Genomic DNA, 20654 nt, shown 5'->3' on the forward strand with positions numbered 1-20654 from the left:
CCTGGGCACGGCGCTGCAAAGGAGCAGAGTCGGGCTGGGTCCCGAGCTGCCAGGGCGGGGGAGGCCGAGCAAGGGGGGGGGAGAAAAGTTTGCGGGTTTGCCGGGGCGGGCCGGCGGGGAGCCCCTGGCCCGGCCGGGGAAGCTCTGCCCCTCGCTGGCAGGCTCCGGGCGGGCTGGGCACGGAAGTGGGAAGGCGCAGGGCTGGCTGCGAGCGAGCGGAGCGCTCCGCGGGCTAATTTATGCGGGGCGGCGGGGGCAGGGCAGCGCCGGGGGACGGAGCCAGCGCAGAGTTTCTTTCCCTGGGCGGCGGCTGAAGCGGCGGCAACTTCTTGCCGTGCCCGGGCGCGGCGCCCCAGCCAGGCCGGGGAGGCGGGCCGAGGCGCGCACAAAGGCGGCTGGGAGCCGGGCGAGGCGCTGCCAGGCGGGCGGCGGGCAGGGAGCGGGCCCCGCGGCGCCTTTGTCTGCGCCCTTGCGCCGAGCCCCCCCCCCCCAAAGTAAGTTTCCCCGGCGGCCCCCCGCCCCCGGGGACCCCCGGCCCCGCCGATGCCGATCGCCGCCAGCTCGCAGCCCCGCGCGGCGCCGCCCGACGCCCGCCTCTTCCCCCCGGCCCGCCTGCGGGAGCGGGACCCCGCCAAGCAGGGGGGCGCCGAGGAGCCGCGGGCCGCCGGGCGCCTGGACCCCCCGGCCAGGCCGGCGAGGCGGCCCCGGCAGCCGGGCTGAGCGGCAGAGCGGCGGCCCCGCCCGCCGCCCCCTTCCTGCCGGCCCCGCCGCCCGCCTTCCCCTCCGCGCTGCCGCCGGCCCCCGCCGCCGCCTCCCCGCCGGCCCCCTTCCTGCTGCTGGAGCCGCCCCGCACCCGCGCCCGCTCCCGCTCCGGCTTCCTCGCCCTCGCCATGAGCGGCGCCGCCGCGCACTTCCCGCCGCCGCCCCTCCACGGGCCCGGCCTGCCGGAGCAGGGCGCCCGCAGCCAGGGCAGAGGCAGCCCCGCCGGCCTCGGGCACCCCCGGGCCGCCCCCGCGCCAGGTAACGGGGACGGGCGGCCGGAGGGGAGGGGAGGGGGAAGGGAGGGTGTCCTGAGGGGGAGTGGGCGGTGGGGGGGGGAGAAAGGGAGGGTGTCCTGAGGGGGAGTGGGCGGTGGGGGGGGGGGAGAAAGGGAGGGTGTCCTGAGGGGGAGTGGGCGGTGGGGGGGGGGAGAAAGGGAGGGTGTCCTGAGGGGGAGTGGGCGGTGGGGGGGGGGGAGAAAGGGAGGGTGTCCTGAGGGGGAGTGGGCGGTGGGGGGGGGGGAGAAAGGGAGGGTGTCCTGAGGGGGAGTGGGCGGTGGGGGGGGGAGAAAGGGAGGGTGTCCTGAGGGGGAGTGGGCGGTGGGGGGGGGAGAAAGGGAGGGTGTCCTGGGGGGGAGTGGGCGGTGGGGGGGGGGGAGAAAGGGAGGGTGTCCTGAGGGGGAGTGGGCGGTGGGGGGGGGGAGAAAGGGAGGGTGTCCTGAGGGGGAGTGGGCGGTGGGGGGGGGGGAGAAAGGGAGGGTGTCCTGAGGGGGAGTGGGCGGTGGGGGGGGGGAGAAAGGGAGGGTGTCCTGAGGGGGAGTGGGCGGTGGGGGGGGAGAAAGGGAGGGTGTCCTGAGGGGGAGTGGGCGGTGGGGGGGGAGAAAGGGAGGGTGTCCTGAGGGGGAGTGGGCGGTGGGGGGGGGAGAAAGGGAGGGTGCCGGGGGGGGGGGGGGGAGAAAGGGAGGGTGTCCTGAGGGGGAGGGGGAAGGGAGGGTGTCCTGAGGGGGAGTTGGTGCCGTGGGGGGGGGAAGGGAGGGTGGAGGGGGAGGGTGTCCTGGGGGGGGGAGGGGGAGAAAGGGAGGGTGTCCTGAGGGGGGGAGTGGGCGCTGGGGGGGGGGGGAGAAAGGGAGGGTGTCCTGAGGGGAGGGAGAGTGGGTGCTGTTGGGGGAAGGGAGGGTGGGCAGTGTAGGTAGAGGGAGGGTTTCCTGATGCGGAGTTGAGGTTCTGGGGGAATGTGTGGCAGCAGGGATGTGATGGGGAGTAGGTGGGAGTATATGAGGAGTGGGATGCATGGAGGATGGAGTGGGTGTGCTGAGGAGGTAGAAGGGAGGGAGGTCTGGGGAGTGGGTGTGCAGGAGTAACAGTGAATGTGAGGGGAATGATAAGGGGTGTAGAGGGAGTGGGTGCTGGATAGGGCACAAGGGGACTAAAGAGATTGGGGGAGGCCTTGCTTGGGATGTGCGGGGGGATGGTAAAAATGGGAGTATGCTTGAGGGACAGGGAGAGGTTGCTGGGACTTGAGGTGGTGGTGGTGGTGGTATGAGGGAGACTGAAGAGTTTGGTGGTGCAGGGTGGGCCATAAAAGATTATAGAGATAGCAGCCCTCTTTGTTTTTCCAAAGTTGACACAATCTGTAACACTTCTGTAGAGTTGTACAGCCTTACTTCTTCCAAGCACTCACTCTGTGTGTATCTGTCCCCATAGGGGACATGACATGTGTCTTTTCAGTGTGGTGGTGGGTGGGTGTATATATAATATCAGACATTAAACGTGCTTTCTGCTTACTCGTGGGAAGTTCCATGTGGAGAGATGGAGACACACATGCGTGGAGGTGTTTTTCTGCCCCCTACTCACCGCAAATTGGGGGTTTCCCTGTTTCTAATCTGCCCCATTTCTGTCTCTTCCCCCCCCCCCTCCGATTTTTATGGACACTCACAGTGTCATCACCTCATTGCTTTAGTCTGTGTGACAAGTCCCCAGGATGACGTGGGAACAGCACAGAAGAGATGGTCAGGGCCTTAGGGAAATGACTTTAAAGGAAGTATCTTGAATGAATACAGCAAAGTAAATAAGCTGGTTGTGATTTTATTCAAGTTTTGACTAAAGTAGCTTTCAGAACAGCTGAAACATTTATGCTGATCAAAGTGAGAAATAGACTGGCCAAGTTCATTGTGGATCTGTGAAATCTACAAGACTGCCACTGAGGTCTTTCCTTTGCATATTTACTCCCAGTATTTGTGATGCTGGAATGAATGAATGGTTTGCCAAATGATGCTGTGTAATTCTCTTGTTGCATGTAGTCAGTTGGAGTAATCTACGCTGTATAGACTATTCTAAAAGTTAGTATACAAGCATTTAAAATTATTCCTTTGAGAGGTTTCAGGTTTTTTTGTTGGTGTCAGATGCATGATTATAAATTATACTATTGTGGTAGATACACTATAGTACAGTAACTATAGTTGAAGTTGAGAGTGCACATTTGTAACTAATATGATGAGCTTTCTCTTCATTTTTCCTATAGTAGGTCTCTTAACTTATTTGACCGTACTTTATCTGTACATTGGCCATGCCTTCATACAATATTTTGTTAAATACAGACCCGGAATCCTTTGACAGAACAACTTTATTAATAATACGCTATAGTATAGAGTATCCATTAAACATGGTTGTTCATGGCTAGCACTGACTACTGTGGGAAAGACACAAAACTGACTCTTAGTATTAAGACTATTAGTATTAAAACTGACTTAGTATCTTTTGTGAGCAACTGTACATGTTAAATACTCTTATTTAATACTAATGAGAATTTGTGACTGCTTTAATTTTTGCTGCCCAACAGCTTTTTGTCTTGGCATCAGAAAATCATACCATTCTGATTTTTGTACAGTATTTAGTTTGGGAAGAAAATGACAGTCAGTAAGCAGTGATGTTTAGTTTTGAAAATATATAGGAGAGGAATTGCCATGTCTAATCCAAAACAGAGGCTAACTCATCTTTCCTTAATTTCTGATAAATATACCAACTAAAAATGTGTGCATTCTTGTATATCTTTGTTATGTTGGAATTGGAAAATACCCTTTTTCTTTTGGAAATATTATGTCGTCTTAATTTTCATTTTATATTGGGCCTGACTCATTATTCATTCATTCATTTATTTATTTATTTATTATTTATTTTTAGCCAGGTCTGTTTTCTGTTACAAATGACTGAACGGCATTATCCCAGTGAAGAACAGTTTTTGCCAGCTTCATTAAACTTTATTTTGGTGCTGAAATGTTAAGGCATCAAATAGGGATGTTAGTGAGTAGTTGACTACCCAATAGCTGACTGATGTATCACCTACTCGCTTCTCTCCCCCTCCCCAGGTCTCTGTGAGAAGTAGCAAGGGGGGCGATAAACAGGAGCCAGTGCTAGGAGGAGCCGGCTTAAAAGCTGATTCTCTCCAGCACCAACTCAGTGGTGTCACCGGCCCCCCTCCCGCTACCTCTGTCAGAGGCAGCCTGGATGGATACGGGAGGCTCCTGCGAAGCAGCCTCTGCCTGTGGTGGGTTGAGGCTCGCCCTATTCGTAGTAGCCTGGGCTACAGGGGCTGCTCTAGGGGCTGCTTTAGATCGCAAACAGGGGCAGGAAGTGAAGCCCGTGGCCAGGGATGGCCACTGTGAGCAGGGGCTGTTAGACTCAGTGTGAGCCGGGACCGAGGAGTCCCAGCTCACTCTGGTCTGGGACGCTGCACCTCTGCATTTTAAGTGTAGTAAGAGCTGCTGGGCTCTTACTACATTTAAAATGCAGAGCCACAGCACAGATGGCTCCCGGAACCAGCATAGAATACTGCTCAGTCCCAACTCAAGCTGGCTCCTGGAGAGCGGTCCTTACAAATCGATTACTTGATTCATCAGTATCGACTACACGATTAGTCAAATAACAGCAACTCAACATTCCCAACCTCAAACCTGCAAATATTCAAATGCATGTACTTAACATTAAAGCAGGTGAGTGGTTTCCTTGACTTCAGGAGGGACCCTTCGGTGTTTAAAGCAGGTGTATGGTTACAGGATTGGAGTCTGTGATGTTTTCTCTCTTCAGAGTTGTGTATAGCACTAGGAATTTTACTGTATCTTTATTAAGTCACTAACTGTCACAGGCATAGGATGAGAGCAAAGAATGAGAAATCTTTTAAAGTGGGGTTAAAAGCTGTATGTCCTCTCCTAGGACATACATTTTTTAATGTATGCTGATGTTTTGTGGTTTGTTTCCTTAGAGAGTGGGGAGGTGATTTGCAGAACTGGTACAAGTTTTACTTTAAAATGAGCTATATAAGTATTTTATAAATAGCTGAATATATTTATGTTGGAGTTTATTATTGGAATTTGTACTGAAGAGACATCAACTTAAAATCGTACTTCTATTTGTTTGTTTTACCTATTATTTCTAATGGTAAAACCTAAGATTACTGAAAAATATGTTTTTGTTTTACTTGTATATCGTCAGTTTCCCTGTTGTTGCTCTATGAAAGGCCCACACAAGCATAGAAATTATATTTAATAGGAAAAACATATTTGTAAAGTACAAAAATTGGCAAGTTTGGGGAGCAGCTGTTTTACTTGAAACTATTTCTATTTTTTTTAAATCTATTATACTTGTTGACGTAAACCAAAAATTTTGCTTTCTTAAAGGTGCACCTAACTTCCTGACACTTTCAACAACTGGCATGGTAAAGCTAACAATGAAAAATTTGAAATTGTATATTTTCTGCAATTTGAAATATGTCACGGTTACAGAGAAGAAATGTAATCTTTATAGGTGAAGTGTTCATCATAATCTTTGTAACAGTAACTTTAAAGCCTGGTGCCAGTACTGAATTAGACTGAATGCCTTTTCTTCAGCCTTCTCTGAGAAGAGGAGGGGCTGGATTTATTTATTAACCCAAACCTTTTGCTTAAAAACTCACTTAAACTACAGTTCCTCATTGTTGGACTGAGGAACGCTTGCAGGGCCTGTGTATAAAAATAGTATTTATAACCTCTCTTAAGGCCAGATTCTTCAAAAGAGATTAGCTCCTATTTAGGGAGTTGCTGGGTATTAACACACTTAAAAATGTGGCCATTTAAAACTGGGTCTTCTGAAAAATGTGTCTGTTTAATCAGTTTTCCATCAAAGCCTCTATGATTAGTCTTAAAAAAATACACTTTAAGACCACAATTCTGCAAACATTTATGCATGTGCTTAGCTTTGCTACCATATGCTGAAGCATTTACAGTATATGGGTCAAAATTGTGTTTTGTTTTACAGTTGATAAAGGTTTTCTGTTAACTATTATTTTCAATAATGTGATTATCAGTTAGTTTTCTCTTTAATAGAGTTTCTGTTCTCAAAGAATTGAAATAACAGTATTATGAACTTATATTTAGATTTCAATATTAAGAAATCGTAGTACAGACCAAGTCAGAATCTGTCACTGACAATTACTGCCCTCTTAAAATGTTTAGTGGAGTATTGGATTTTTTGGTTTCTCATCTGTGTTTTTCCATTAAATGTACATGTCAACAGATGCAAAGGGCTTTATTCAAGATTGTCAAATTAATAAACGGGTAGTGGAACAGAAAACATAGAGCTGAACTGCTGACTCTTCTTTTCATCCAGGAAATTGATCCTGATCTTAAGAGGCACTTTCAGGCAGAAGTAGAGGAAAGTGCTTTACCTCCTGTCACTGTAGGCATATCTTGTAAGTGAAAAAGATGAGAACAGCTAGAGACATGGTTGTCAGTTGGTAAGGAGGTGTGGTTTTAAAGGGAAATGTAAATCCTTTTCACCTTCAATTCTTGTAAGATCTGATCTGTAAAATTATTTTTGTTATTGTGGTATCTGGAGAAGAGGGAACCTGAAAAACAATAACACATAAGAATAATGGACTTTCAGTGAGTGGTATACCAAGCATTTGAAAGGTGACTTTTCTTTGAAATGTTTCTACTTAGGAAAGCTACCTTTTTGGATGACTTCTGGGAGTTGCACTAAAATCAATTAACACTGCTTGCAATTTTCAGCCATGTTATATTTCAGTTTTAGATGGAATAATTCTAAAACTACAAATTAATAATGTTAAAGACTCAGATCTGTCAAAGCCTTACCATAGAATATTATTATAAGAGGTGGTGGGAGATACTTATTTGGGGGGCAGATAAGTAAGCAGCTGCTAAAAGTTTTAATCTGGAGGAATTGAAACTGCTGATCAAAGGATCAGTGCCTGTTTTCAAACATATGCAGAACAGCAGGGGTGCAATGGGATGGACTTGCTTGTAAGGGTGCTGTCACCATTTGTATTAAAATGCGGTGGAAAGCTCTGGCAATTCATAGCCATTTTGCCTGATGCAGTATATGCTAAACAGTTGTAATTTAAATACAGAAAACTCCCAATAAATTTCAGATTGTCGTGTGTGATTTTTTTTTTTTAATGCCCTTAGCAGTTATCTGTATGCAGTATGTATGGTTCTATTTTTGAATTGAAAAGCAGTTACAGTGGTTTTATGGGGAGTGTCATACTTAAATCTTGCATGCTCAGAGATGTGATTCTTACTTACGTTACATTGGTCCCTTCACAGCTTTATGACTCTCTTAAGTAGAGCAAGATGCAAGGATATCTCCTTAGTAATAAATGAAGCACATTCAGTACTTTGATTTGGTAGATAAATATCTGATCTTACACCTTTTCATATTCAAGGCTAGTGTATTTTAGGTGGGGTGAATGTAGTTTGATGAGAATTTATTCAGAATTGTAAACCAAGGGCATGTGGTACAGCCTAGTCTTTGGGTAGAAATTTTCTAGTGTGGATAATAAATTATAATTTGAGTTCCCTGTATTATTTAGTAAAAACCTTGGGAAGTAGGTTGTTTTTCTTAAATCTTTAATTTCTGCTTCAGGTTCTTATTTAAGCACATTCTATGAAATTACCCATTTCAAGGATTTAAGCAGTTAGTATACTTTTAAGAAAGTTAATGCCCTTAACCTAGGTCCTAGGGGGAAAGATTTATGGGATTACTGTGGAAAATGTACACATTCATATGTACATTTGTTTTTATGCTGATTGTTTTCAGGTAATATTCGCCTGTGGATCATCTTGACTTAGCTTAGTTTCTTGAGCAAATTAAATATTTATTAATACATGGTGAATATAAATATGTTCAGATAATCAGGAAAAGGTACTGTGAAGAGATGGTATACCATGTCAGAGAGATGTTGTGTTTTGTTGGAACATGTTACATTGGTTATAGGGTGTATGGAAGACAGGTGATGGCAGTTGCTTGGACTAGCTGTTGCTGCTAGGGTTGCCAGATACCTTCACAAAAAATCCCGAACAGACAGGGAAAAATTGGTTGAGCCAAAAAAAAAAGGGGGGGGGGGGGTCACTGTGCCTTTAAATTACCACGCTCCTCACAGACACTGCCAGCCATCTTTTGAAGGGAAAAAAAGGTCACTGGGTCTTTAAATTACCAATCTCCTCACAGACACTGCCAGCCATCTTTTGAAGGGAAAAAAAGGTCACTGGGGTCTTTAAATTACCAAGCTCCTCGCTGCCCCCGCCCTCGCAGACGACAGTGGCCTTCTGTCTGAAGAAAACAGAAAATACCAGACATTTTACATGTCCGGTATTCTCTGTGTTTTTTTTTTTTTTAACCGGATGGAAGGCCAAAATACCGAATTGTCCGGGCAAAAACCGGACACCTGGCAACCTTGGTTGCTACTTTTCTATAGAAAACAGAAACTGCTAACAAACTTATGTCTTTCAGACTTATGCTCATCATGTCTTTAGTCCGATAACATGATGGCTCTATTTTAGAGAACATTCTTTTTAAAATGGCAAGACAAATAGCTGTAGATAAACATTGACACAAACCACACTATTTGTGCAATTATTGGAATAGCAATGCTCTGAAAGCAATATTTGCTGGGGTAGAGTAGGGGAAATCTTTCATACTTAAGAAGAATCTGTGTTTTCTATTCCTGTAGGACGTATTACTATTTAATATTGGAAAGGGGGAGAGAGAAAGTACGTAATTTGAAAATATATCTTTGTTGTGCAGTATCAATTTAGATTGCTTAACAAGTTATCTGAAGGCCTAATTCAGCAAGATGCTGAGTGACCTCACTTCCCATTGATTTCAGTAAGACTACAAGGTCACTCAACTATCAGCCTTTAAAACATTAGAGGCAGTCTCCCTGGGTACAGAACAGTGTTGTGGTGTGTGCTGGCAGCCCATTTTGGATGGTATAAAAATTCTCTCTTAAATATTACTAGCTATTTTAGCTAAAACATGAACTCTGGTAAGCTACAGAATATAAAAATATATTTGTATTGCTCAACTTTTGTACGGTGTACACCCCTACCCCCAGATCTTGGCTACACTTGATGAAAGACTGTTAGGTGCTTCAGTCAACAAGGGAACTATTGCAATGCATTGTGAAGGTAGTGGGTGTGACTTTTCTCATTTTACAATGGTGTGTCAACATAGACTTTAGTGGAACTTATGCTTGCTTTACTTCTGTGTAAGTGAAAGGAGTGTCAAGCCTAGTGTCATAGCTAGCAGTTTTTAATAGCCTCTGTCCTTTTTTTAGTTTAGAAAATTAGTTTCTTCAAAGAAGTTGGGAAAAACAAAATTATCGGTTACAAGTCATTAAATGAAATGCAGCGCAGCCTCAGTTAAACAAAGCTAGCCAAAAGAGGCACAGGTTCGTCCCCTCTCATAGCAACACTGAAAAAGTCTCAGTTTCTGAATGACTGAGTTCAGATAGCTATTCAGTTACCCTTCTTATGGATGGATAGTTATGGTTACATTCTTGAGTGTCTATGGTAAAACTTTCTCCTCTGTATGCAGTTTAATACATTTGAAACTGGTGTTCATATCTGTTTTATTACTGGGGCATAGTTTGTCTGAAGAATGCATCTGCTGCTTGAACTGCAACTAATTTATTCCAGTTAACATTACATTACATATAGAAAATAAGCAGAAGCCTTTGTGTTTTTCTTGTTTATATGTATATTATGCTTTAGGGCAGGCGGAGAGGCAGAAATATTGCACTTGACTTTCTGCTTGCACTTAAAGTGAAAAATAGTTTTGTCACCCAAAGGGAGCAGGAAGAAATGCTTTCAAATGACTACTAATAAGCACGTCTGTGAACATTATATAACTCCCAGTTTAAAAAAAAAAAAACCAACAGGTTCAATTTTTAGAAAGATTTGCTTACCTTCTTATATATTTAATCTTGCCACTTGTTAACCACAAGATTATCTATGTCTAGGCAAAATGAGGCCCTCGTGCATGCAAAATCTTTTTAATTCATGGTTTGATGTGAAAGATGGCATATTACATCTTGTTTCAACTGATACCATTGCTATCTCCGCTTCTTTCTTAAAATATCTGAAGCATGAGAATTATAGATAGTTTCTTGTTTGGTTTCTAATATTAATAAGAAATCTAGAAGGAGAGAGTTTTGATTATTAAAATATCAGTTAAGAACTTTTCCCAACCTAAAAAAGGGGTGTAGTGCAGATGGAGGAAGTGACTGTATGTAACAGGAGAGGATACAAGATATTAAAGAGCTAGTCTTAAAAGGTTTGTGATATTTAACATTTAGTTACAAATTATACTCTCTTCCCATCATGCTGGTGGCTTACTATTGTGATTGCAGTTAGAGATGAGATGGAAATGTGATTCTGTGCATATTTTTCAGTTGCTTTTTATTTGCTCTATTGATATCTTCTGGTTGAAATGGCATGTTTGTGCTGAAGTATGCTTTCTGTCTTGTGTGTGCACATGCACAAAGCATAATATATATCTCTTTGGCTGCTTTGAGCTACCTGAATGTGGAAAACATTTTTCAACTGGTGTGAAATATTGGTTGGTCCTTTAGTGCTCTCGTAATGTAACCATACAACTTTCGTTGAGCATTTATTTTTTTTCATTCTTCATGACATGTCAAATTCATGCTGACTGTCCCATTTGGAGTGGGAAATGGTTTTGAAATAGCAAAAAGATATTTTGAGTTTTGAGCATACTGAATGTTTTGTTTTTTCCGCTTCTGAGACACACACACGTTCCAGTTGTTCACTTTCTTAAAATAAACTCTGCCCCAACCTCCCCAATTGAAGGAATTGGAAATGACAGATGCAAGATCTATAGTTGCTGCTACCTACATGCCTGCCTTATTGAGGTTGAGGTTCAGTCTGCTAGCTCTCATCCAATGTTCTGTTTGGGTCCAGTGAAAAGGGATGTATGTCATCAGCATACCAGTGGCATGACACTACAATACATCTTGCTTGCTTCTGTATCTATGTGAAGATAACCCGTGTTCACCCGGCTGTTGAGTTTCTGTAACAGTCTTCTTGGGAATATCTCTTTCCTAGATGGATAGGTTTGTATGTAGAGGGTTTTATGTTTCAGCTCTTGATTAATCATAATGTTTGATTTAATTCTTGCTTAATAATCACCTTCGCAGTTATTCTACTAAAGTTTGTAAACTTTCGGTGCTCATAAACTAACCCAAACAAGCTAAAAGGAGCTTTTAATGCTGTGTGGCTTGGGCTAATTGCACAAACGTCAGGCACTCTTATTTAAGCTTGACACTTAATCTCTATTCCTCGTGTTTGTGTGTGTGTGTGTGTGTGTGTGTGTGTGTGTGTATATATATATATATATATATATATATATATATATATATATATATATATATATATATATAATTACAATAGAGCAGGGGTAATGAATAGGCAAACAGTGGGACAATTGGGACCACCAAACACTTTTGAATGACGCCACATTTTTACTACTTGCTTTTTAATTATTTTCTCTGGCGTTAGAACTTTGTATCTTAACCAAGATATTTGGATCTTGACAAAACATAGACTACCCTTGCAATAGGGTTTTCTCTTGCATGAGTGCACAATACAGGTTGACCCTCCCTAGTCCAACAAGCTCAGGGCCTGCCTGGTGCCGAACCAGAGAATTGCTGAACCATGGGTGGTTAGTATTGTCTAGCAACTTTACCAACACTTCCGCTGCTTACTGGGCTCTTAGAAGACATTAGGGGTAAATTAGAGCTAAATAACAGCACAGAACACTGAGAGCCGGGCCTGGTGGCTGTAAAGAAACTTTTTGGTACTGCGGGACACTTGGCCACACCCATAAGTAGACATCTGGCTAACTAAAATCATGCTGGACCACAGATGCTGCTGGACTAGAGAAGTTCAGTCTGTACCTAACAGAAATGAACTCTGAATTTCATGACTCATTAAATTAGAAGACTAGCCCATGGTCTAAATAACCCCTTCATAGGTTTCTTAATTTTTTTTTTAAAGGAATAGCCTATAGATTGTGTAATGTACCATGGAGGGGTGGGGAGACTGCTTGGCTGTGTCTACACTGGCATGAATTTCCGGAAATGCTTAAAACGGAATACTATTCAGTTTTCAGTTTTTCCGGAAAAGGAGCGTCTACATTGGCAGGCTGCTTTTCCGGAAAAGCCCTTTTTCCGGAAAAGTGTCTGTGGCCAATGTAGACGCGCTTTTCTGGAAAAGAGCCCCGATCGCCATTTTTGCAATCGGGGCTTTTTTCCGGAAAAGACTAATGGGCTGTCTACACTGGCCCTTTTCCGGAACAGTGTTCCAGAATAAGGACTTATGCCTGAGCGGAAACAGAATAGTTTTTCCGGAATAGCGGCTGATTTTGTACAGTAGAGCATCGTTGCTTTTCTGGAAATTCAAGGGCCAGTGTAGACAGCTCGCAGCTTATTCCGGAAAATCAGCAGCTTTTCCGGAATAAGTGGCCCAGTGTAGACACTGCCCCTATGTAACTGGTAGAGGTTGTGGCCAGTAACACTAATTGAAAAGATAACATTGCAGTTTCTGTGCTGGGAAAGATAAGGAGCACTTAATTACTACAGGTTGGACCTCCCTCGTTTGGCAGCATCGGGAGAATTTGCCGGACCAGGGGAAGTCTTCTGCCACCGGTCCCCAAGCCCATCGCCTGCTGCTGTTAGGCTGTCCCTGCAGACACACTGCCTTGCCCAACTGCTGCTGGCTCCCTAGGCAGCACAGGCTCCGGCTTCTGCTGCCAGGCTCTGGGCCCCATGCATTCGGAGGGCTGCCACGGTCTCTGGCCCTGTGCATCCAGGGTGCTGCTAGCAGGTGATCATCTGGCCCTGTTGCCCTGCTCTGGCTGGCCCTCCTGCCCTTAGGCTCCTAGGTTCTCTGGCCCAGGACATCCATGATCCTACCGGAGGATGGATGTTGCCAGACCAGAGTGTGCTGGTTTTCAGAGGTACAACCTGTAGTAAGTGACCATGACTTGTAGTCAAACTGTTCCAAGGCTCTGGAAGTTCTAGGTGAAATACTGCTCCCTCACCATTGCTTATAGTTTGCTCTATGTACATGCGCATCAGTGAAGGGCATGCATGTGTGTGTTGCCTACAGCAAGTTACTGCTGTTCAGAACATCAACGTAGTCTTCTTTCTGTAATCGTTCAGCCCATAGAGACTTCATTAATGTACTTAATGCATGAAAGTGATCCCTCTGATTTAGCTAAGAATCCTCCTGCAGACATTTGCAGTGAGAGCTCTACTTTCTTTTAGCATGGGGTGGTGTGCTTTTAGCCTCTTCCTTACATAATCCGACTCTGTCGCCTTTTGGAGTTGGAGATGTTCTGCGGGTCTCTTGTTTGGGACCACTTTTTTTCTCTTCATAAATTGGTATAGCAGAAAGCCAAGCCAGAACAGCCGCCTTCTGCATGGAACTTCGAGGCAGGTTTTGTAGTAAGATGTTGCACTTTTTGGCTCTCAAGCTATGGGAGCATATGGATTCCTCATGGTGCAGAAACTGTGTGCATGTGTATGTTTAATACGTGAATATATTTTAAGCAAGGTTTTGATATTATACTTAAAAATGTTTACAAAATTGATAGGAAATATGGCAGATACTATGAAGTTCTTTTAAAATTATGCCTCTGGATTGAAGCATTTCAGAACTTTCAGAAATTCTCAATGCCCTATTCTTTTTTAGGGGAGAGGAAAAGCTCTTAACCAATTAAGAGAACAGTGTGTTAAAATGATCAAACTGTGTGACCGTAACATTCATACTTGTGAAGAAGTTTTCTGATCAATATGGTGTAAGCTGAAGTATCAATCTATAAGTTTAGAGAGTTTGTGCATCTGTCTGTGAGTCTGTTTGTTCAGGAACTTCTAAATGGTAAGAGGTAGGACCACCAAATTTGGTAGGCAGCTTTCTCTTATCCTACCTTTAAAGCAGATAAGGGTTTAGTTGTGTCTGGAAAATGGGATGTGCCAGTAAGAGTGGCCAGCTGGGGCCAGGGCTCTCCATATTGTCAGCCACTAGGCCAGGTAAGTGGTCCCCCTGCCCTAAAACCTCTGAGCAGCACCACCCTCGCCACCATAAGTGCCCTTTCCATTTCCTGTCTCTTCCCTGCCTCCAGCCCTTCCCCTCATCCGCAGCCCCCTCCCCTGAGGGTAAATCTTCTAGTTTACAAATAAAGAAGGAAATGCATGCTCTAAATTGATGTCCATTAACAAAAATGGGGAAAATTCTTTCCTCTTCTACTGAAACTTAAATGTTTTTTGAAAATGTTCAGCCTTTTTTTGTCTTGTGTTGTGCATGCTTTCACCACTCACCATGTAGTGCTTATACAAACTTCTAAACTATATTATTATACTTGGATATAATCAGGAAGATGTCCCATTGGTGTTCATTTCTAGGCGGGAGAAAAGTGTTTTTTTTCCAAGCTTTTTTAAGACTTCATGATGTATGTTTAATATTCTTTGTATTGTTATCTTACAAATTAATAAATTCTTCTGAGTTTGAGTCCTAATGCTCTTGTGGGTCTTAATTCGCAATGCTCATGCAGCTTGGTGTGTCAGCTGATGAAGCAATAAAGCACAAAAGTGCACGGTCAGCCAGTTAGATCCCCTTTCCTAGGGAGAGTTTTATCTCTTTATCAGTATTCCTGAGACCAACATAAAAACATTTGTGTGTTGCCTTCTTGGCTCAGGTCTTTTCTACCCAGTCCTGGGGTCAAAGGACAGCCGTCTGTCAGGCAATCCCTTTGTTCCTGGAGCCGCTGCTTCTGTGCAGCCCCTGTATGAACTAGGGATGTCATCGTGTAGTTGGCCACATGATTAACCGATAAGCTTGGACTTACCGGTTTATTCTGTGGACTATTTGTGCTGGTCCCCCTCCCCCGCTTCCTCTATATCAGACAGCAGCATGTGGGGGGGGGGAGAGAGGGGGAGATGCTGCTGCGAAGCTGCAGACAGAGGCTGCTCTGTGGAATGCAGGAGCAGCTTCTGGCTGCGGGGAGCTTGGAACCTCATGGACAGGGGCTGCTGCCACCCCGCACTGATAGCGTGGGGTCGCAGGCAGGCGGTCTGTGCGAGGAGCTGGTTTTTAAACTGGCTCCCCTTGCGGACTGGCTTCTGCCTGCTACCCTGTGCTGCTGCCTCTGATATAGTTAGGGTAGAGTCTGTGAACCTGATAAATACTATGCTTTGAATATTAACCATATTTAGGAATTTGCTGCCAGCAAAGTACACTTTTATTGTCCATTCAGTAGCAAATCTGAGCTCCTGACACAAGAGCCCTAGTCCTTTGACAGCACATCATTCCAAACAGCAAAGAGAAATCCTGTGTGAGTAAAGGTTGCTTCAGTAAGTGCGAATACCAGCGAAGTAACAATTTGTAAACTGGAAATTCCTTTTTTGTAGAATTCCAGTAGATCAAAAAAAGTTCATAGGTTCCCCTGCTCCTCCCTTCTGTTTTTTCCAGTTGCAGAGATAAAACAGGACTTGAGTATAATCTGATACTTGCTATGTTTTTTTTCTATTGAATTGTTAGCTGGGTGGATTGATTTATATCACTGATTTAAATGACCAAAATTGATTTAAATAAGGTTTCCTACTGATACTACTTCACAACGTTCTCTAAACAATGGTGCAAATCTGGTCACTAAAACATGTTAATTTACAGCTCAGTAAAGAATTTAAAAGAGCGTATGCTTTGTGTAATATTTTAAAATAATTTCCTGTTTATTAGGAAATAATAGATAATGTTCATTACCGGTGTCAAGCTGCAGAGGCAGTAGCAGTACATTAGGAGTGATAAGAACTAAATCATACACACAGACACAGTAGCGCTTATATTTTATTAAACTAAATCTTAAATGTTACATAAATATTTCACACTTGTAATTGAAGCAGTCTCCTGAGTTGCTGGCTGACAGCTGTCCTTTTGAATTTGAAAATTAACTTGATTTTGTTTTTTAAAACTCTAACAGACAAGTCCTCAGCACACTAAATGTACAATGCCCTTAAAACTTCTGTAACTAGCTCTCCTGTTCCCCACCTCCACTGTCATTTTGATGCAGATCTGATTTCAAGTTACCACAAAGCAAAGAATGCTTGTGTTTAGAGAGCACTTAATTTTGGAGCAAGCCCCACTGAAAACAAGTATAGGATGGTGTTACTTTGGGAAAGCTGAGTTATGCTGAAGTGAAATAGGGAATAGATTGACAGCATCCTTATTACGGTCTGTGACCATGATGTTCCAAACTCAGGGGCATGTGTTACATAATATAAAATAAGAAAATGTCACCTGGTGACTACTGGCAACTCTAGATTTCTCTTACTGCAGCTTTCTGTACTGTACGCTTGGGTGATACAATTTTAAACCTAGTTAACTACTTAAACAAGCCATCAAAATTAGCTAAGCTAAACTTTTTTTTAGCAACGTCCAACACAGCCAACAGTTTGGGAATTTACTTTTAAAATCCACTTATACTAAAAGCACAGAGAGAGTCAAGAAGAATGATGCATTGCAAAGTTGGTCGACAGTGCTCTTCAGCCATATCCACATCTCTCCAACCACATTTTCTCCCAATAAGCAGTTTTCCTTATGACGTTTCTTTCTTGCAGCGTGGCCCTACGTCATCTTGCACTGCTTACATTTGACATGTTTCCCCTTTTTTACCCAGGCAAAGGAATATTCCCAGATATGGCTTCTGGGTATGAAAGAAACCCTGACAGTTTTTCTGTGGCAGAAGTGCAGAGGATGTAGGAAGCTCTGTGTGTGTGCTGAAAAATGTTTTCCCTTTTAGTTCCCAGTCCACTCCATCTGTGCTGCCTGTCTAAAGACAAGGACAATATTATAGGAAAGTACAGTGTTTTAACAAACTCCTCTGCCATGCTTGGCCCAGGTTCACCGCACAAAACAAAAACAATCCTAACTAGCTTGTGTCTGTCTTTGCACATGTTTCTTAGCAGACTGACAGAAATGGAAAGCCCACAACTTTCAAAAGCTGGTTGTTAGGCTGGGCAGATTAGAGCCAATAATTCATTGTTATGAGACTGCAAGTGTATGTGTTACGTTTGTGACAAGATTTAATTGCAGCTGTAACTTTTAAATGAGAAATTTAGTAATTGATTTTTTTAAATAAATCTGATTTGAATAAAAAAAACCTTTTATTTAAAAAAATCATTGCATTTTATCCACCCTGGTTGTTAGTTATTTGCATAAATGACTGTTACAATTGTTTTAATACCTTTGTGTGTCCTTTTCTTAAAGGACTTATTTTTTGTGGCATGGTAGGGGTGAGCTAGGTCCCATTCTTTGTGGCTAGGACACTTCCATAATAGTGAGGTCAGAATAGGATTGAAACTAGTACAAGTGAGTAGCTCTTTTGCACTCTAAGAGGATAGTGAACTTAATTTAGTAACCTACATTAAATATTCTCTTTTTCTGTGGTAACTGGACCACCAAATAAATACATTCCACAATAAAATTGTTTAATTATCTGTCTAGGTGTTTTTTAAATTGGCTGGCTGGATCGGGAGGTGGTGGTTGGTTGGTTTGGTTTGTTTTTAGTGGTGAGGCTTTAAATCATAAAGGTATAGTGAATATTCCAATATTATTTTCTTTAGATGGGCTAAACCTCTGAGTGCTAGACTGACTTGGATGTTTGTATATTGAATTTCTTTCATTCATTTTTTTTTCCAGTTCTTGCAAAACAGAGCTTAGCTAATGAGAATTCCCATATTTGAAAATCATATCACCCATTTTACTGAAATACTGCTGAGGGTGAATTATTTTTTGCTTGTGAGAGAGAAAAATAAATTAACCATCTATATGGGTAGCCATTGTTCTACATAAACTTGATTTTTGAACCCTACCTGTAACAAGGATGTGATATCCTGGGGAGCGTTCAAATAAGTAAGTAAATTTCTTTTCTGTGGCTTCCTACCTGTATTCCTGATAGGATATTTTGTACTGATGTCTGTGGCTGGAAATTAAATTACGATGGAGCGTTTGGGGGCAGGAATGGAAGAAAGCACATAGCATAGAACTCAGACTGCGTACAAAAGCAGGTATTAGACAATACTACTAGTGCTGCAATTTGCAAAAATACTTCCTGGCTTCAAATGGAAGATGTGTGGTGAAAGGCAAACAGTTAATCTGTTTGTGTTTTTTTTTTTTTCTTCTAAATTTAGCTTGTTCTGGGGAGGAGAGAGAACTGCCAATCCACTGAATTCTATGACTTTAAATTACTGCTCTTGTGTACTGCTTTCATTTCATTTGTAACTTTATAGTATGCTGGCTGATCAGGAGTTGACAAAAGTACAACAGTACTCCTGATTTTGAGATGTTGTCAATGATTGCTGCCACTGCCATTTTTGTGTTGTGGTCCACAACAAGAATAGTGATGGGTTTGTATGTCAAGCAAAACTTACCACATCGATTGTCCTGTGTGTTGGCTGTTCCTGTGAATGAGGAGATTCAGAACAAATCTACATAAGGCAGCCATGGTAGTGGATGCTTAGATGCTCATATTGCTGACCAGTGACTGTCAGAGAGAACTCAAGGGATTAGAAAAGAAATGTAGGTAAATGCTAAAATAGCAGTAGAATGGAGCCTGTTACATAGACTGTGAAATCTGGTCTTGTGTGTGCTTTTACCTTGTACTACCCGGATTTCATGGAGGAGATCAGCACTTCTTCCATTGGGGTCCCTGACACACACGGAGTGCAGGGGGTTGCAAGATTACTTTAAGAATGTTGCACCCACTACTGAAGGCCGTGCCCTGCCAGCTGCAGGGCAGAAATAAGGGTAGCAATACTCTATCCTGTCACCCTTACTTCTCTCCAGCTGCCCAGCTCTAAGCAGCACAGTGGCAGCTGCTAAGGGCCCAGCTCTGAGGACAATACCATGCCGTGCCATCCTTCCTTCTGCGCAGTGGCTGGTGGTAACTCTGCCTTCAGAGCTGGGCTCACAGCCACTGCTCTCCAGCTGCCCAGCTCTGAAGGCAGAGCCACCGCCAGCAGTTGCACAGAAGTAAGGGTAGCAGTATTGCAACTTACCCTGCAATAACCTGGCAACCACCTCGCAACTACTTTTTGGGTCAGGGTCCCTACAATTACAACACCATGAACTTCCAGATGTGACTAGCTGATATCATGGAACTTACAATTTTTAAAATTGTATGACTGTGATATTGACCAAAATGGACCATGAATTTGGTAGGGTCTACCTATTACTTTCAGCATCAGGGATCCGTGCGTTGACCAAACGTAAGTGCTGATGAGCTAGAGCAGTGGTTCCCAAACTTTTTGGCATCACGCCCCATTCTTGATTTTTTGAGAACCCCCCCCCCCCCCCAATAGCAGCAAAACTTGTTGAGCAAAAAAAGGGTTGCCCTTTTAAGAGCAGAGCAGGCATTGCGCTTTCAAGGTGGCCATTTTGAAGTCTGCCCAGGATGCCTCACTTCCTCCCTGGAATTTCTTCACGCCCCCCAGTTTGGGCTATATAACTGAAATACTCCAGCAATTGAAAGTGGTGGAAGCTCGTCCTTGCTCAGAAACCTGCCAAGTGCAATTTTACTTGAAAGTGGGGGTTTCCGTTGGTATTAAAATTAATGACTTTGAAGAAAGGCCAAGAAATGTACGCATCTGTCTTTTCAACACTGCGCATAGATGTATGTTGAAGGTGGGGTGGGGGAGGGAACTGGTGCTACCCTCCTCCCGTTTCCTTTTCATTTCTGTTTGATGATGTACTAGAAGATTTACCTGACATTGCTCGGGTCATTAACTCAATCTACTTTTTTTTGGAAAATAAAATAAGAATGTCCATGCTCCATTTAAATCATTGCTCTGGGGTAGGGGCTGAGGATGAGGGGTTCAGTATGCAGGCTGCCCAGGAAAGAGAAGACTAACCCAGCCCCCTCTCACTGCAGCAGCATGGGGCCAGGTGAGAAGCACCTCTCCATGGCCACTGCAGCTCCACTTGGCGCAACTAGAGGAGGGACTCACGTCCACTGGCTGGGGCAGGCCCAGGTTCATCTGCCCCTTGCGCTCCCCAGCCAGAGTGAGGAATGCAGCAAACTGTGCGCTTTCCCCTCACGCCCTGATGAAGGAGAATAGCCAGCTATGTTCCGGTGTGAATTGGAGGAGGAGGGAAGCTTCAGTTTTCCCTAAAAGGACAGCTTGGGGTTGGAGCAATCCGAGAAGGGAGGATGCTACCTGCCTGGTGATTCTCTTTTCTGTATGGTTTTATGAGAAGCAATCCCATTCTGGGCACATTCTGTTGTCCTGGTACAGACAAACCCTGACCTTGCTTTACCTTAAGATAAGAAAAAGCTGTATACTGAAATTGGTGGTCCTGGCTTTTGCCGTTTAGAAGGAGTTCTTGAACAGACAGACAAACTCTCTCAAACACATAGTAGATTGAGATTTTGAAAGTGCTTGTTTTCTTTCTCATTCTCTCATGCACATGTACCGGATTGTCTGTATGGGGTGGGGTATCTTCTTTTCACCGTAGATTGTCAAGTCTCCTGTTCCCTCTTTTGCTGGAG

At 43.9% G+C, this 20654-nt stretch overlaps 1 protein-coding gene across 2 annotated transcripts in view; it reads left to right on the forward strand.

Moving 5' to 3' along the window:
- Nucleotides 1-570: 570 nt before the first annotated feature.
- RNF38 (ring finger protein 38) overlaps nucleotides 571-20654 on the forward strand; it is a 154533-nt gene continuing 134449 nt past the window's right edge. Inside the window, exon 1 of one of the 2 annotated variants that reach the window (XM_075931273.2) lies at nucleotides 571-1020. In XM_075931273.2, coding sequence (XP_075787388.2) covers nucleotides 891-1020 — 130 coding nt within the window. In that variant the 5' untranslated portion in view covers nucleotides 571-890. The remainder of the gene's footprint in view (nucleotides 1021-20654) is intronic. The other variant, XM_075931272.2, reaches the window with a different exon arrangement.

Source organism: Pelodiscus sinensis, chromosome 6, assembly GCF_052426305.1.
Source record: "Pelodiscus sinensis isolate ZL-2025 chromosome 6, ASM5242630v1, whole genome shotgun sequence".
Lineage (NCBI taxonomy): Eukaryota > Metazoa > Chordata > Testudines > Trionychidae > Pelodiscus > Pelodiscus sinensis.